The 18,479-nt window shown below is 43.2% G+C and overlaps 1 protein-coding gene across 17 annotated transcripts in view; it reads left to right on the top strand.

Annotated features, from left to right (window-relative positions):
* The window catches only part of SH3KBP1 (SH3 domain containing kinase binding protein 1), a 343,775-nt gene that overhangs the window by 169,232 nt on the left and 156,064 nt on the right, over nucleotides 1–18,479 (top strand). For 13 of the 17 annotated variants that reach the window (XR_014835801.1, XR_014835802.1, XM_013985983.3 and 10 more), the window contains one exon: nucleotides 13,522–13,651. Coding sequence is in view for 14 of the 17 variants with exons in the window: in XM_013985983.3 (XP_013841437.2) it covers nucleotides 13,522–13,651 (130 nt within the window). In the remaining 3 variants the exon portion in view is untranslated. Of the gene's footprint in view, nucleotides 1–13,521; nucleotides 13,652–14,238; nucleotides 14,299–18,479 lie in introns of those variants that run through there. The other 4 variants (XM_013985981.3, XM_085008686.1, XM_085008683.1 and 1 more) reach the window with 2 other exon arrangements.

The raw sequence follows: 18,479 nt of genomic DNA, 5'->3' as shown, positions 1-18,479 counted from the left end.
AGACCCTAGAAGAGGCAGGGCTGAGGGTTGAAGGCAGGTCTTCCTGGCTGGAGACCATTGTTCTTTGCACTGCATTACGCAACCTTGTTCCTGCTTGGTCCCGGCTGCTCGGAGCTGGCCCTGCTGGTGAAGTGTCCCACCAGACACTGGCACAGGCTTTTGGGGCCCCACCCTCTCAGGCCTGGGGAATATGGGCTTTGCACTTAGAATCCGATCATTCATTCTGATCCATTTATATATGTATCTGTATATAAAAATACAGTTTTCCAATGGCTTTGGTTTCCTGAGCACCATTGGACCTTACAGAAACCCACGATTTACCAGAAAAAGGAAGCTAGAAGTCAAGGAGGAGGTTAAGTGAACTATGGCGTGGGTGGCAGTGGCAAGGCTGATGCTGGCAGCCAGGTTTCTTGATTCTCCGAAAGTGAACATGCATCAGAGCTTTATTTAACTCATTAACGAGGGCATCTGCGAGATGGTAAGGCTGCCTCAGAGAGAATTGTGAAAGATCGAAGTATTTATAAGGACTGAAAGACTGATTAAGGTTGCTAAGTCAGAGGGGAAACTACACAGTGGCCTGCAGGGCAATGAAACTGGAACCTGCGAGGTTATCTTTTCTAGGGGGTAAATCGCTTTGCATCCCTGCTGCTCAAAGTTTATGTTCATGGTGATCTGACAAGAATCATTTGTTTCATTTTTGGTTTCCTACCCGAAAACGTCTGCACTAACAGAGTTGTAAACTATCCTCATAAATAGTAAATAGTGTGTCAAGCAAAGCCACCTGTCCCTAGAGAATCAATCAGTGGGCTCTTCCCAGCGTTGTACAGGGAGGACGTGCAGTGACTCCTTTTGCCTACATGCCAGTTTGGGATAATTTTTATCAGTATGTCATTCATGCATCATTTTTTAGTGACAAGCAGGGCACATAGAAGGCGTGTGTTGAAAGTTGAGTGAGTGAAAAGTGAATGGACAACAGAATACAACATTTATGCCAATGGTAGAAGGACAGGTTTCTTAAGACTGAAACCGTGGAGGAAATTCCCGAGGAAAAGATAAGCAGTTGTTACTGCTAATAAAAAAAGAGCTCAGAAGTTCCCGTCATGGCCCAGTGGAAACGAATCCGACTAGGAACCATGAGGTTGTGGGTTTGATTCCTGGCCTCGCTCAGTGGGTTAAGGATCTGGCATTGCCGTGAGCTGTGGTGTAGGTCGCAGACATGGCTCAGATCTGGTGTGGCTGCGGCTGTGGTGTAGGCCGGCAGCTGCAGTTCCGATTTGACCCCTAGCCTGGGAACCGCCATATGCCGCGGGTGTGGCCCAAAAAAAAAAAGTTCAAACCGTGGTATAATTTGCAGTGAGGTTAGCTAAACAAAGAAGACAATAAACGGGAAAAATTGCAGTAAATTATGATGAAAAATTGCAGTAAATTATTCGGAAAAAGTAGGTAACATATGCAGATATATTTGAAAGCTACTGTAATAAGGATAAAGGATAGATAAATCTGCTATAAACACACATCCCACAAGGCAAATAAAAGTCTTAACCACGAGAAAATGCTCTGCCCTGCTATTCATTAAATAATCAAATTAAGGTAACAGGTACCTCTTTTTGAAAATCCTAAGAAAATATTTAGTGGTAAGACTTGGCAATGCTTCGAAGAAGACTTCGTTAGCAAGGTAACATCACGAGCCATACAAACCTGAATTAATACTTACAAGCTGACTCTTATGAATTTATCCACAGGAAATGGTCAACAGAAAAAAATATATGTGAAACATGTTAATTGCAGCAATGCTTGTGATAATGAAAAATCATCAAGAAAGGGAATAGGTGTGTGAATTAAGTTATATTATGTGACTCAAAGATTGTGAAGCCATTAAGATGGTAAACACAGAGGCCTTCACATCTGTATTTTTTTATAATACTGTACGTTGTAATTATCTGTTATATTCCACTAACCCGGGAGCTATTCAACAGTAGGGATCTGGTTTTTATCTGTCTTTACATTCGCAGTATCTGGAATAGTGCCTGAAACCTAATACATACTTTAATAAATGCTTGCTGAATAGGTAAATGAATACATAGAAGTATGAAAAGTTTTTGGCAAAAAAAAAAAAATAGCAGATCAGCCACAAAATTGCACACACTAGGATAGAGTTGTCTAAAGTCTATCTCTATGCATGTGATCAAAGACTAAAAGGGAACCAGAACGGAGCCTGGTTCTGTGCTAGGAGGTGATTTTTCCTTTGATGTTGTAATAATTTAAGAAATACAAATCAAGATAAGAGAAATTATTAGTAAATTTCTGGGAACTATTGCCCATTCTCACCTGCCTTTTGGCTCCAGGGAAACCGAGCGATGGTTGCTCAAGGAGAGGAGTGAGTGCAGGGCTGTTAGCGTTTTTGCCTGGAGGAAGAGCTTGGCCACCGCCTATGGTAGCAGCCTCCTTTCCATCTCGGCACTTCAGTGCTAGGCTTCATTCTGGGCTGGCTTCAAGTAGGAAAGAGGAAACATAATTGTGTAGCCTGTGCTATTTCTGTAAAGCAATGTGTAAAGGTTTACTTTTTAACCCATATTTTTAAGATTATATCATCAAAAATTAATTTCCCTGCTGTTGCAGTTTGCTTGTAATGTTACAGATCGTGGGCCTTTGTCACTGGATAATATAAATAAAATCTGCCCTTTTCGCTTCTAATGGACATTATAGAAATGCCAGTAAGTAGCGATTGTCTAATTTCTTTTTTTTTTTTCTTTTTTTTTTTGTCTTTTTGCTATTTCTTGGGCCGCTCCCGTGGCATATGGAGGTTCCCAGGCCAGGTGTCGAATCGGAGCTGTAGCCGCCAGCCTACGCCACAGCCACAGCAACGCGGGATCCGAGCCGCGTCTGCAACCTACACCACAGCTCACGGCAACGCCGGGTCCTTAACCCACTGAGCAAGGCCAGGGACCGAGCCCGCAACCTCATGGTTCCTAGTCGGATTCGTTAACCACTGCGCCACGACGGGAACTCCTATTGTCTAATTTCACTGAAGACTGAAAATAAAAGAAACAAAAATCCTAAATAAACTAAAGCCCTGAAAACATAGGGGCAGGTTGAGATAAGATCATAGTGATAGCTTTGCAACACTGTAGAATCAGTCTATTGGTGAATAAAAATATAACGTATATGTTCATGTTTGTGTGTATATATATATGTATTTACATATATATGATATATTTTTGATTGATTAGTAGATTGATTCTCCAGTATTACAAAGCTAAACACACACAAATGGCTCTACTGCCTCTACCCTCCAACAGATAGTTCCTAGGAGGATTTTGAATGTATGAACTGATTTTTTTGAAACAGTTGAATCAAGTTGAGAATCCTAAAAAAATGATATGTGTACATCCTAGCACATAATTTTAGCTTCAAATATATTTTATTTTATTTTTGTCTTTTTAGGGCCATACCCATGGCATATGGAAGTTCCCAGGCTAGGGGTCGAATCAGAGCTACACCTGCCAGCCTACACCACAGCCACAGCAGCATGGGATCCGAGCCACGTCTTCGACCTACACCACAGCTCACAGCAACACCGGATCCTTAACCCACTGAGCGAGGCCAGGGATTGAACCTACAGCTTTATGGAGGCTGGTCAGATTCATTTCCGCTGAGCCACAACAGGAACTCCCTTTTATTTTAATTTAATTAATTTATTTAAATATAAAAATGTATTCTTTGCCATTTTTCAACACAGCCTCGCAGGGCCAAGGCATTTCTCCTTAACTGTGGGTTTGCTGGTTTGAGTTCTATCCTCTCTGCTTTTGTAATGCACCCTTTACGATTCCCACTGGTTTCTTTAAAGTGGATTGATAACAGCACAAATGAAGCGATTGGAGTTAATGATTCTTCTGTTCTACACTCCTTCACTTCCCAGTCTCTTTTAGTTGTCTATACCTAATTTGGCACTGTTTTTACTGTTGTTGTTGTTTTATGTTCCCGTTGTGGTGCAGTGGAAATGAATCCGACCGGGAACCATGAGGTTGCGGGTTCGATCCCTGGCCTCGCTCAGTGGGTTAAGGATCTGGTGTGGTCGTGAGCTGTGGTGGAGATTGCAGACACGGCTCTGATCTGGCATTGCTGTGGCTGTGGCTGTGGCCAGCAGCTGTAGCTCAGACTGGACCCCTAGCCTGGGAACCTCCATGTGCTGAGGGTGCGGCCCTAAAAAGACAAAGACAAAAAAAAAAAAAAAAAAAAAAAAAAAAACCTTTAAATTATTATCACCTTCTCACCACTAGCTTTTTACTTTCAAATTTAGATATTTTATGGCATTTAACCAAATTGTCTGCTAGCACTGAGAGCAATGGGCTGAAGCAGGTTTGGGCTGACATGGCTCTTGATAGGGTGAGCAGCTCTTCTGGCAGAAGTTACCAGCCTCCAGCGCTCAGCTTGGCTGGGCCTGTGCAGCATGGCTTGGAGGAGGAATGGAGAGTGAAGGGCTGTCTCCATCTGATGAGTGACGTTGGCAAAGTGAAGGTTGCTCGAGAAAGTGCCACACTTCCGCCTCCTGGCTGGGGAGCGGGGGTCTGCTGTGAGGAAAAAAAAAGGCATCAGGAACTTAATGGGACTGGGCTTCCAATTCGAAAGGAAAGCTAGCAGGATGACTCCTTGGCAGGTATTTTTAAAGAAATCATTGTAAGTACGCACTTGGGACATTTTTTGTCCAAAGTGGGAAGACTGATAAATGCAGGCCAGGTTCTAACTGGAAGAACGGAAATGGCGTGTAGACAAGGTTACTAGGAGAAATGGCCTTTGGGGGCCTCTGGAGTTTTGAACCTGGCTTGCCTTTTCGTTTGGGTTTTGTTTGGTTGTTGTTTTTGCAAAGTACTTTGAAACCCCTTTGTTTTTCTGTCTAACAATCTAGAGCCTGGGAAGGGAGCTGCATTTCTTCTTGTGTTGGGTGACCTTGAGCTCATCCAGTCTCTGCAAGAGGTGGCCCCAGGGATGTTCACAGATCCTGGCTGTTCCTTGTTCTTTGTGGTTAGTTTTTGAGGTACTTCGCAGCGGCCCCCCGCCAGGCTGCCTAGAGACTGAAGGCTTCACTTTCTAACTTAAAGCTTAGCGAGGCCTTGTCATTTGCAAAGATGGTAACTTGCATTTCCCAGAAACTTGGACGTCTTATTTCTTCTACCCATGAAAGGAGATCTGGCTGTTTAGCTCAAGTTACAGAGGCCCTTAAAATTCCTCAAAACCTTGACTCAGTCAGACAACCTCTGTGGCTGTGGCTGGACAATTTATCCTCATTCCGTTTTTGATGTAAGAGTTCTGAGGCCTTACATGTGAACAAAAGCTGCTTTTTGTTTCATGCCTGCCCATGAGAAGTCAAGTTCATTTAAAAGCTGATTCATTAACAGGTGATCAAAGCCTGCCTAAATTCTTACCCGTTAAGGCATCCTTTGCTTTAGAAGGCTTTGTATCCCTTTTCAAAAAATAGTAACATTAATGTAAGATTTTGTTCGTCAGAATTTGATCTTCTAAAGAGTCCAAGCTGCTCTACAATTATTTCTTCAAATAACTTTGGAGTGTGCACCTCTGATGTCCTAATGCACAGGGGTGGTATGGCTTTCATATTAAGGAGAGGGAAGCCATGTTTACAAGCATACAAAACAGGGTACAACGATATGAAAGTAATATCTTTGCAAGTTTAAATGTATTTATTTATTTTTGTCTTTTTGTCTTTTTAGGGCCATGCTCATGGCATATGTAAGTTCCCAGGCTAGGGGTCGAATCCGAGCTGCATCTGCCAGCCTACACCACGGCCATAGCAACGAGGGATTCGAGCTGCACCTGTGACCTACACACCACAGCCCACAGCAATGCCAGATCCTTACCCCACTGAGCGAGGCCAGGGATTGAACCTGCATCCTCATGGATACTAGTCGGGTTCGTTAACCACTGAGCCATGATGGGAACTCCCTAAATGCATTTATAGTAGATTGGCATAGCTGTGGGATTTATCAAATATTTGAGCACTTACTCAGTGAAAGAAACTGTTTATAGAGATCCAAAGATTTCCTGGATAAAACTCTGCTTTGAAACATGCTTAGTATATACAGGGAGGGTAAGATATACTCAACTAAGAAGGTAACCAACAACCTGAGCTATTATGAGAGTGGCAAATAATGGTATTGACAAATGAGAGAGGAACTGGAAACAAAGGTACTCACTCAGTGAGATGGAAGCAGACGCTTCCTAGATTAGGTGACATTTCAACTGAACATGCGGAAGGTGAGAAGTATTTGGATTAATGAAGCAAGCACAGGTTGTATTGTGTAAGGCGCTGGGCTGGTCTCGAGGAAGAAGAACAGGATGTTAGTACAGCTTTTCTCTGAAGCTGGGGAGGAGCTGGGAAGCTTTGGGAGCAGGTGCGGAGTCCAGGAAGCAGGCGCTGGCAGGTGCACTCCAATGGACTGGAGGGAAAAGTTGCAGTGCTGCCCACATTGAACTTGGTAAAGGAATACTCCATTCAAAGTTTCCTTACATATGGTTGTTCTCAGGTTGACACATCCCCATAGACTCTTTGCTCATCTACGAATAGCAACAAGAGAGAGCTTCAGGATCTTGATTCATCAGAAAGGTTATCTCCTTCTGGCTCGATTTATTATTTGCTCATCTTTCAAGTTGGAATGATAGTAAGGGCTTAGCCTAGAGTCGTTTAGGAATCTAGGGACCTGTGGATTAGCCTGTAACTATTGTGAAGGACAAGACTTTCCAGTGCTGCTGAAGGATGTCTATAAGGACCCTTCCAGAATCCCTTTCTGCTGTCAGCAAAATCATAGCTGTTGCTCTGTCTCATTGAACAGAGTTTGTTTAAATGTTAAATAGAAATCACATATATTTTCCGAAGTCATTTCCCTTTGAATTACCCTACAGATTTCTCTTTAATGGGACCCCTCTCGTGGAATAGGCTTTTCTCAGAACAAGGGGAGGTTCTAAAAATCAACTTCCTACGTGTATGCAGTGTTTCTGGCCCTGCCCCAAAGAGGTAATCAGACAGTGAGGTATAGGAATTTGGGGGAAATATTGGCTCAGGCATTTAGAACCTAGAAAACACGTGTTTATATTTGGCACAACCAGATTTCCATGTCCCCAAATCAACAGGGATGGCTATTTAAAGCAACAAGACTGGAAAATGATGCAGGTGCTTATGCCTTCAGGAAGTGCTTCCCTGAAAAATATTTTCCCCACTGATTTTACTCATAGAAAAAGATGTTTTCCAAAAAAATTTGTATTTTTTTCAGCGATAATCAAAAGGTAAAACTATGTCTTAGCACATTTACATGAGGTTCTAGAAAGGGCAAAACCAATCACAGGTGATAGAAATCAGATTAGTGGTTGCTTGGAGGTAGATTGGGAGGCATACAAGGGAATTTTCTGGAGCGATGGACATGCTCTGTGTGTTGATAGATGTGTGGGTTTCTCGAGTCTGTGCATTTGTCAGAACTGTTCACCTTGTACCATTAAGATCTGTACATTCAAAGGAATTGTATCTCAATTAAAATAACTTAAAAATCTAAATATGTTTCTAGTTTAAAAACGTTTTCAAAGTATTTTCCCCTACCTCTTATGGGGGGGTGGGGAGGAAGGGCTGGTATTGAAATTCTCATTTCATTATTTCTGAATAAATTTTTAAAATTGAGAGGTAATTGACATACAATATTGTATTAGTTTTAGGTGTATAACAAAATGATTTGATAGATGTATAAATTGCGCAGTGATTACTACGGTGAGTTCACTTAACATCCATCACCACATACAGTTACAGTCTTTTTTTCTTGTGGTGAAGGCATTTAAAATCTACTCTCCTAGCCACTTTCAAATATGTAATACAGTATTGTTAGCTATAGTCAGTATGCTCTACGTTACATTCCCAAGATTTATTTATTTTATGGTTGGAAATTTGTACCTTTTGACCCCCTTCACCCATTTTGCTCACCTTCCCTACCAATCTCTCTCCTTATCTGTGAGTCTCTATCTAGGAGTTTTTTTTTTTTTGTTTGTTTGTTTGTTTTTTAAGGCTCCATCGATAAGTGAGATCATACCGTCTTCATCTTTCTTTGTGTGGCTTATTTAACTTAGCATAATGCCTCCAAGAAACTAGAAGAAGCATAAACTAAGCCCGAAGTCAGTAGAAGGAAGGAAATAATAAAGATCAGCAGAAATACATGAAGCCTAAAAAGACAATAGAAAAGATCAGTGAAACTGATGCAACAGAGAGCCAGTCTTTTTGGAAAGGTAGATAAAATAGACAACTCTTTAGCTAGACTCACCCAGAAAAAAAAAAATGAGAACTCAAATCCTAAATGAAAGAAGAGAGTTTACAGCTGATACCACAGAAATACAGGTGATCATAAGAGACTCTCATGAACAGCTACATGCCGGCAAATCAGCTACCCGAAAAGAAATGGATACATTCCCACTAACATATAACCTACCAAGTCTGGGTAAATCGTGAGGAAGTGTTTAGGAATGTTGAGGCTTTTCCTTAGAACTTGATTTGTCCATTTTTCTTTCTGGAAAGAAGGATAAAACAGCTCTTGAAACAAGGAAACTGACCCCATTTGCCTGCGTGCCTCTCCCTCCCCTGTGCTTCCCTCATACCTGCCTCTCCAGTGTGCTTGGGACTAAGGTTTAGGTAACAAAGGGTAATCGGATGTAAAAAACCATAGCAACCCTTGCAGTGGATTTTTCTGTCTCGCTGCTGGTATCCTAAAGTAGACTTTAGAATTGGTGAATCCATTATTCTCCATCTTGGTAGAGGCAACAGGTGAAACTTCAACAGTGATAGGTCAGAACTCTGTGCGTATCTCTAGCATATTGCGGATCGAGTTCCAAACCTGAACTTGATAAGCTGAAATAAAGATCACAATAAAGTCAGTCACATGAATCTCTGGGTTTCCCAGGGCACATAAAAGTTATGTTTACACTTTCCTGTAGTCTTTTTACTGTGCAGTAGCATTATGTCGAAGAAACGTACATATCTTCATTTAAAAAATACTCAATTACTGAACACATGCTCCCCTTCGTCTGAGCTTTCGAGTCATAATAATAACATCAACGATCACCAATTGCAGATCACTGTAACAAATATAATAATAATGAAAATTTTGAAATACTTGAGAATTTCCAAAAGGTCACACGGAGACAAGAAGTGAGCAATTGCTGTTGGAAAAATGGTGTCGATAGACGTGCTCAATGCACGGTTGCCACAGATCTTCAATCTGTAAAACATGCAGCATCTGGGAGGCGCCACAGAGCAAAGTGCCATAAAGTAGGTGTGCCTGTAGTCTGAATAGCTAGGTACCCGAGACAGCACAGTCATCTTGCTTATTCACAGGCATCCTCTTTGGTGCCTTACAAATGTAGGAGGTGGAGATGTTGGAATTCACCCAGCTGCTTCTCCAGCTTGCAACCGGGCGAAGGGTAGAAACTACCTCCTTGAGACCTGAACCCACTTAGACGCTGGTGATTGTGAAGAGTTGGGAATTGCAGGGCACCCAGACACACGCTTTCAGTGCTTGTACTGCATCTTCCTTTCTTAAACTTTACCATGTAAAGCTGCCCTGCTCCTGAGTCTGGGCTGGAGATGGGGTTATCTCCTGGGACATCGCCATGGGCTTTTGAGCTGGCCAAGTTAGTCATGGAGGGGACACAGGGGGCTTGTTCTCAGCCGAGAGCCAGAGATCTGTTGATGAGTGTGTATGGGTGGGGGGAAGGTGGCTGTCTGTCCCGTTTTAAAACTTTCCTTGGGGCGGAGATCATAAGCCCCTGGTAACGTCCACAATCCTCACTGTATTACAAAGGAACACTTTTCTTTCTCTCATCAAATATAAACACACCAACATAAGCAACCTGACTTCTTTTTTTGGATACAACTTTTATGTTTTAAATTGTATTAGAGTATAGTTGATTTACAGTGTTGTGTTGGTTTCAGGTGTACAGCAAAGTGAATCAGTTATACATATACATATATCCATTCCTTTTCACATTCTTTTCCCATGTAGGTTGTTACAGAGTATCGTGTAGATTTCCCTGTGCTATATAGTAGGTCCTTGTTATTTATCACTTTTGTATATAATAGTGTGTATATGTTAATGTTTCCCCTTTGGTAACTACAAGTTTGGTTTTGAAATCTTTGAGTCTCTTTCTGTTTTAAGAATCAGTTCTTTTTATCATTTTTATTAGATTCCACACATTAATGATCTCATATGATATTTTTCTTCCTCTGTCTGACTTTCTTCACTTAGTATGATAATTTCTAGGTCTATCCATACTGTAAGCAACTTGATTGCTACACAGGGGATGTACAGGCTCTGTATGTTTCACTCTTGTTTCAGAAGCTCCTCAAGAATGGGGTCTTTTTTGGATGCACCTGTGGCATATGGAAGTTCCCGGGCCAGGGACTGAATTTGACCTATGCCACAGCTGTGGCAGTGCTGGGCCAGTGATCGAACTTGTGCTGCCACAGAGACATCACTGGGTCCTTAACCCATGGTGCCATAGCAGAAACTCCCTCAAGAATGGGTTCTTTATATGTTTTGTTCACCAGTGAATCTGTCCTGAGGTCCTCAGACAGTGCAGAATAGGTGCTCATTAAATATCGGTGGAATTGAGAGAGGCACGTAGACCCGGCTGCGTTGATACCTAGTTCAGAACAGTGAGCAGGGAGTCAGGGTATCCTGGTCCCTTCTGATCCTCCCAGGAAGGAAAGTTCCTTTTGCGGGGGAATCAGGGCTTCATAGGCCCCCATGGAGGGTATCCCCCAATTGATTTTCCTGCCATGCCTTCATTCATCCATTCATCTATCCATCCATTCATCCATCCGTGCATCCATCCGTGCATCCATTTATCCATCCATGAATGAACGTAGTCGCTATGGGCCTTCATGTCTTTATCTTTATGCAGGAAGTTGAACTAGAATATCTCTGGGGAGAATAGTGTGAGGGTGAGGATCATTTTTCTCATATCTCCAGCCTGAATCTTGCCACCAAAGCAGCAGTCTTTGGGAAGAAACAGTAGCGAACAGCTCTCTCCGCTACTGGGGACAGACTCCCGCCCCCTCTGTGGTGCCTGTAACGGGAAGTGTACCCTCCAGGCGATGAGCAGTGGTTTGATTGTCTGCTCCTCTGCGCACTGCAAGGCTGATGACAGACGTCTGCTATTTCCCTGTGGGCCACTCCTCTCAGACTGTGCTGTGACAGTGATGCGGGCATCTGGGGGTGTGACAAGGTGAAGACACCCCTGTTTTCCCAGCAAGCAGCCTGCTGATCCCACACATCAGGAGCCCTTCCTTCAGGGAACGCAGGCCGGAGCCACTTATTACTGGGAACAGGAACATTTTAGATACTGTCAACCGGAATCAAATGGAATTGGCCCTGCTGTCCTGTGCTGTCGGGGATTACGCCAGGGACTGCTCATTTGTGGTCTGCGCCCTTGGTCTTTCCTTCCTGCCCAGTGATTTCTGGGAGAAAGAAGGTCATTCTGTGGTTCCTTATTCAGGACAAGCACAAAGGACCCCATGCTACAAATCCTGTGACTATTTATATTCAGGCTTATGGCGAAGCTTCCTAACCATTCTAATCCTATAAAAAGCTCCTTGAAAGAATAATACATATCAGTTGAGTTGGCATAGAAACGTTGAATGATTTCAGCGGAAATGCTGTTAAATGCCTCGATTTGCTATTGAATAGGGACAGTCCTGCATGGGTGCCTTGTCTGGATTCTTTCCCGAAGATTCTTCGATCATGCAGATATAATGGCCATTCAATGAGCCTGTATCCCATGAGCTCTCTAATACATGCTCTAACCACCATTCGGGCTGTTTCTGTTCCGCCAATCTATCAGCATTCCCTGCAATGTCTCTCACACCCACCCTCCTCTACTTAAATCTGTCATTTCTGCTCTTGAAGGCCAGCTTTAGCTTTGATTCCTTTTTTCTTCAAGCCTTTAGCATCCCTATCTCAGCAAGCTCAGTTTTGTGTAACACATTTGGTTTGTGCTAAGTCGTGGTTGTTTTCTTGGCTGCTTCCCTCGCATTGCTAAGATTTTGGTCATGCCCACCCTCCAATGTCTTTAAACCACTTTCCCTTTCTACCTTGGGAGATGGACGTGTCCTGTACAGTCCTTTGTCTCCAGGCCCTAATGCAGAGTCATGATACATCTATTTCTAACGCTGATTACTAATTATATGTAATCATCAGTGTATTAATTATCCCATTGTACAGAGAGGAGGAAGACCAGGGTTCAGTTTTTAGGAAATTTGAAGAGTCACACAACTGCTAAGTTTTAGGATAGGAGTTGAACTGGGCTTATGACTCTGATTTTTCTTTTTGATTTTAATTATTTAAGCTTTAAAATTATATTGATTGATTTGAGTAGGTAATACATGCACATGGTAAAAAAAAGTGCAAAGGTTCTAGGTCTCTTTCTATTATGCCACACCATACGGCTAACTGAATACTTCCTTGTTCTCAAAATGCCCTATTATTTTCCTCCAAGAAGCCAGTTCACTGTTCTGACTTCTGCTGCTCTGCCAGTGGTTCCATCGCAAAATCTTGGGATGACTTTTTTTTTTTTTTTTTAACTCTTACCTCACTCATCTCAACTGATTGCTTGCTGAAGACCAGCTTATACCTCACAAAGCCTGAAATACACACCTGCCTTGGTCATTATCACCCCTCCCCCAGATCCAGCCTTCACTCCTGCACCCAGATGACTATGTCTGGCTGCCCCCTCTGTCCCTCCCTTCATCCCATATCAGTTCTTCTCAGGTAATCTAGAAGCTTCCAGAAACCTGCAGGGAGTCCTTCTACCTTCTGATTGAGTTTTTACTCCACACGTTCTTAAGTGTTTTCGCTAGGCTGTCTAGTTAGTTTGGGTAATCTGGGAAAGCGATTCTCAGTTTTTAAATAATGGCTTTATATGGATAAAATAAACGTATAAGATGACAAAGGTAACCATTGATTTTAAAGTAGCCATCAAGCTATCTTAAAAGCAAATTTCGTTTTACTAATCTCTGTGTATTTCTTTATTATGAAGTGTAAATGATTCCTTATTAATACATTAAATTACAAGATCTCCCAACAGATGTGATAGCTAGCACCACTTCACAGTAGCAATGATGTGATGGGCAAACACAATTTGGTTGGTGTCAGGTCACAGGTCCTTCTATTACTGTGGTATGTTACCTATATTACTAATCAAAGGAAACACCAGATTTCAGTTGGAAGTTAGCGGAAATGAAGTGTTAATTCTTTTCATTTTGCGTTTATGGCCCCCAGGTCAGACCCCACTTCCTGAGTCTGAATCTCGAGACTCTGTGGGGTCTGCTTTCTTATTCCCTGCCAGCTTGTAAGCTTTGGGTCCCGCAGCTCTCCCTGTGTGGGCTTTGTACTCTGCACTGTACAGATGGGAGAGAAAACTGGGAAGCGCCAAGTCTAACCCAAACCCCGTCTCTGTTCTCTGTTCTAATCCGCGCAGGTAGAAGAAGGATGGTGGGAAGGTGTGCTCAATGGAAAGACTGGAATGTTTCCTTCCAACTTCATCAAGGAGCTTTCAGGGGAGTCAGATGACCTCGGCATTTCCCAGGACGAGCAGCTCTCCAAGTCAAGTAAGGAAGTCCTCCCACCACGCAAGGCGGGGGTGGGGAGGGGCACCCACGTGTGCTGCTCCCACCTTCCTGCTGTTCCGAGAGGCTGTGACAGAAACTCCCGAGTATTTTCTTGGTTATGCGGCCTTAACTCACCATGGTTTAGTAGGTCTATCGCTGTCAGGGTGTGATGTGCATGCTTTTACTTGTGCACAAACGCACCCTATGGATAGGTGACTGTTAGTCTTCATGCCACCGTAACACTCCCCGCAGGGATGGCCCGTATTGCTGTGCCTCTGTATGCTTCTAAAGTGTCACCCACTTCAAGTTGTAGTTATTTTTACAATGAACCAAGTGAGATTGTTAATATATCTCAGCATGTTTTGAGGAAGTTGGAGAAAATGGCACGTGCGCGCGCGCACACACACACACACACACACACATCCAAATTGCTGGTGGTGAGAAGGGCGATGGGCGATGTTCAGGACGAGTATGTGCCAACTCCCTTGAAAGTTTGCCAAGGCAGCCAAGGGCCCAGCCCCACCCTGGGGGAGTGTGCATGTCCTTCCACGGTGGTGAGAACGAACTCCAGGTCTTTCTCTCTCCAGGGCCTGAAGCTCTCCTCCCTCCAGCTTCTCTGCTGCCCTTTCCAGCTCACGGAGCAAAAGGTCAGGACCGGGAAGCTTTGTTCTCCCAGTCGCTAACCCGACTTCCTACGTGGGCGTCTGTGTATCTCTTGTGCCGTCTTGAGCCAAGGTCATGGGTGTGAGTGTCATAGAGGCTCGACTGGGTCACAGTGGTTTGGCACCACCCGGGGCTGCAGACGTTCCTTTCTAACAAGAAGGGGACAGCTCAGTCCTGTCAAAATAATTCTTCAACAGCTTTCTTTTCCATTCGGAGAAAGCCACCTTGAGCCGTATTTTCAAGTTCGTCATGTCTCTTGTTGAACCAGTAGCATGAGTGGGCAGATTGGCAGTTTGGAAGTGAAGCCATTTCTGGAGTCGCACTCAGGCGACCTCCTTCATTTGGCGTTTCCGAGGCGCTGGCCGGTTGGGTCGGTGGCTTCAACTACACGTTTTCCCTCTACTTCTAATGTCTGGGACCCTCCACCCCTGAAGCTCATTCCATCCTGGGGTCTATGGTAGGAAGAACAGGAGGTGATTTTGGAGCAAATGAAGCATCTGGAAGCTCTTGCTGCCTTCTCTCATTTGGGGCAAGGAGAGTCTCTGCTAACATGGTCCAGCCTGTGAGTGTGGCCAGGAGGACAGAAAGTGTCCTTGACCCCATGGAAGAGGGAGTCACTATAGCTTCCAAATTGCACATTAGAATTCTAACTGCCCTGACGTCTCCTTTTATACACTGGAATAGTATCATGCCTGGCAACTGGGTCCGATAATAACAGTACTCTCTCTCGGGGGTATTGCGGATTGGATGGGCACTCTTGGAGGGAGGACCAAAGCCTGTCATTATACCATTATTTCCATTGGTAAGCGTGTTATGAGTTCCAATAGCAATAATGTATATAAACCACCTCACCCATAGAAGACCCTCTGTAAAGTGTCACTTTCCTTGTTAGTCATGATTGACTCTTGGGACATAGCCAGGTAGTATGTTGAGGCTGCTTGCACATCAGCTGGTACTGTGCTCCCTGAAACAGTGACTCTGCGTCTGGAAGTTACTTTGGGATTCTTCCAAGGATTCAGAAGAGGAGATCTGGGGAGGTCTTTGGGAGAACCTTGACCTCTTGGTATCCTTCCATGTTAGGTGTGCTCTCAGAGCTGGAGCTTGGAGAAGTAACACGTCTTGTATTTTTGGAGCTGTTGAAATAAACTGTCTCCTCTTAACTCCAAGTCAATAATATGGAATTCGACCCTGCTTGATCCCTCAGCCAAATACACATGGTGCTAGGATTCCTGGGGCAGGAGGTTAGGAGGCTGAGTGAAATGGTCTCCCTGGTCACTTAGCCTTCCGTCACATGCTCGGAAGGGGCTGTTTCCTTATGGAGACTCAACACTCAATCAATTAAAACCCTGCCATTTCAGGACTAGGAGAGCACAGTAGTTTCAGCAGCCCTGTGTAGTTACCACAGGATCTCTCCTTTGTTGAGAGATTTTTGAGGTCCCTGGTCTCCTAACAAGGATGGATGCTTGCGAAAGAACTTCACAGCTTTTCTAGTTTTCCTGTGTGTGGTTAAGACGAGGGCCCATCTGTCTATCTCTTCCTCTGTCCATATCCATTCATCCAGCCATCCTTTTTTCCTTCTTTTCTTCTATTCTTCATTAATTCAACCTTTATTTAGCCCCTGTAGGTACTGAGAAACTGTTCAAGGCCCTGGAGCTATACAAAGACAGCTCAGATAGGGTGCCTGTCTTCAGGCAGCTTACATTGCAGAAAAGGGGTGCACAAATCAGCAGGTCGGAAAGGACCCCCAGTGCGCTGCTAACCGGGCGACTGAGGAACAGTGGGGTACAAAGGTGAGAGCAGCCAGTTCCCTGAGATGGATGGACAGTGGTAGTCATAAAAGGCTTCATAGGAAAGCAGGTGTGATTATAATGTCCCCGTGGCTTCCTAAATTGAAATAATCCCCTGAAACTGAGAGAAATGCCACCTCTCAGTGTTCTGACAGGCTGTTCAGGCTGTTTGCACTCTGATCGTACAGTATATTACATCAGATCACATGCAGAAATTATGTACAGTGGTAAGATTTGTCTAAGTGGAACCTTTGGTTTTAAAATGAACCTACTTATTTTCTATCCCCAGAGAATGGTGTTAGTAGTTTCATGACTTTACCAGAGAACACCTTTTGTTTTGAAATAATGATAGGGTCATAGAAAGTTGCTCCCCCCCCCAAAAAAAAGCTGTGCAGGAAGGTTCCATGAACCCTTCTTGCAGTTTTCCCAGCAATTACATCTTGTATAACTCCAGTAAATGCATATTTGCTTTTATCATAGAACTGAGAAAGGCAGATGTACAAAATGCACAAAAGATCCCTAGCTTTTTACTCTGGTATGAGCTATTGTAGTTAATAAGGGCCTTGGAGTTCCCACTGTGGCTCAGTGGTAATGAACCTGACTAGTATCCATGAGGATGTGGGTTCAATCCCTGGTCTCGCTCAGTGGGTTAAGGATCTGGCATTGCCGTGAGCGGTGGTGTAGGTTGCCAATGTGGCTCAGATCCTGTATTGCCGTGGCTGTGGTTTAGGCTGGCAGCTGCAGCTCCAATTCGTCCCCCAGCCTGGGAACTTCCATATGCCGTGGGTGCGGCCCTAAAAAGCAAAAACAAAAAAAAAAAAACAGGTCTTTGTTAGACCAGCCCACAACACCCTTCGTAAATTACAGTTACTTTTCACAGAGACTGCTTAATTAACACATGGCCCTGGGAGTAAGTCAAATTCCTAATGTTTGCACCGTTTTGGTAATTTTTAGAGCTCCCACCGACATTATATAAAAATCCTCTCAATTTAATTGCTAGTAGACATTAGAGGAGGGTTTTCTTTAAGACAGATAAAATCTGTATCCTGACACATATGAAGAAAACTTTGTGCTCATTGTATCCTTATACGTCTCTGGTACACACACACACACACACACACACCCGTGTATGTGCACACACTTATTTGATATTTGCACTCTTCACATTTCTACTTTCATAAAGTGTTTGAGGATAGTTATTCACTTGAGTTTTGTCAACCAGTGGATGAATGCACTTGAAGAAACATCGCATTGTATTTATAAGGAAGTGTGCCAAGACAGCTTGACACATGGTAGGTGTTCAGTAAATGCTTGCTGAATCCTTTCTTACTCTGAGGAGGCGTTTTTAGCTTTGAATGGCAGGTGCAAATTGCTTGAACTTGCTTTTTTTTTTTTTTTTTAACCCTGATGCATTTTTGTATGGTGGTTGATGATGAAAATCTCTAAACCTTTAGATCTTTGTTTAGGGTAATCTAATCTATCAAGGAGAGAGTTCCAGCAATTGTGTTGGCTGATATGTTGATTTAAACATTTTCTTTCGGATAAGAAAATTCATTTTTATGTAGTAGTGGAAACTTTTTGCTGTCTGTTTAAATCCGAAAGCATCTTTCCCTTTCATAGAATTTATGAAACCTTAAAGGTACTTTTTCAAAAAGATTTTTTTTCTTTTTGTAATTTCATGGCTGCCCCTGTGCCATATGGAAGTTCCTATAGGCCAGGGATTGAATCCAAGCCACAGTTGTGATGTTCACCACAGCTGCAGCAACACTGGATCCTTTAACCTGCTGCACCCGGGCCAGGATCAAACAACTCCAGCCGCTGCAGTCGGATTCTTAACTCATTGTGCCATGGTAGGAACTCTTCAAAAAGATTTTTATAAACTTGTTATCGTAGAATTTTTTTTTTTTTTTGGCCACCCCGAGGCATATGGAGTCCCTGGACCAGGGATCAGTTCCAAGCTGTGGCTGCAACCTAAGCTTAACCCACTGTGCCAGGCCAGGGATTGAACCTGTGTCCTAGCACTCCCAAGATGCTGCCAAGCCCGTTGCACCACAGCAGGAACTCCTAGAAAATTTCTAATATACGCAAGTTGAGAGGATAGTATGATGAAGTCCATGTTATTTTGAAGCAAACTCTAGATAGCATGTTTTATTTTTTATTTATTTATTTTTTCATCCATAAATGTTTCGATATGTGTCAATACTGTTATCACTCATAATGATAATAATACAGCGGTTCCTCAAAGTAATTAACTATATCATTTACTTTCCCCTAATAGTCTTCTGTTTTTTTATTTTATTTTTTATTTATTTTTTTTTCTGTCTTTTTAGGGCCACACCCGTGGCATATGGAGGTTCCCAGGCTAGGGGTCTAATCAG

Source organism: Sus scrofa, chromosome X (assembly GCF_054392235.1).
Source record: "Sus scrofa isolate SSC_HxYL_T2T_F1_AM1 chromosome X, Sscrofa_HxYL_maternal_Yorkshire_Landrace_v2.0, whole genome shotgun sequence".
NCBI classification, from domain to species: Eukaryota; Metazoa; Chordata; class Mammalia; order Artiodactyla; family Suidae; genus Sus; species Sus scrofa.
Note: the sequence above shows the minus strand (reverse complement) of the source record. Positions and strands in the feature narration are given on the sequence as shown.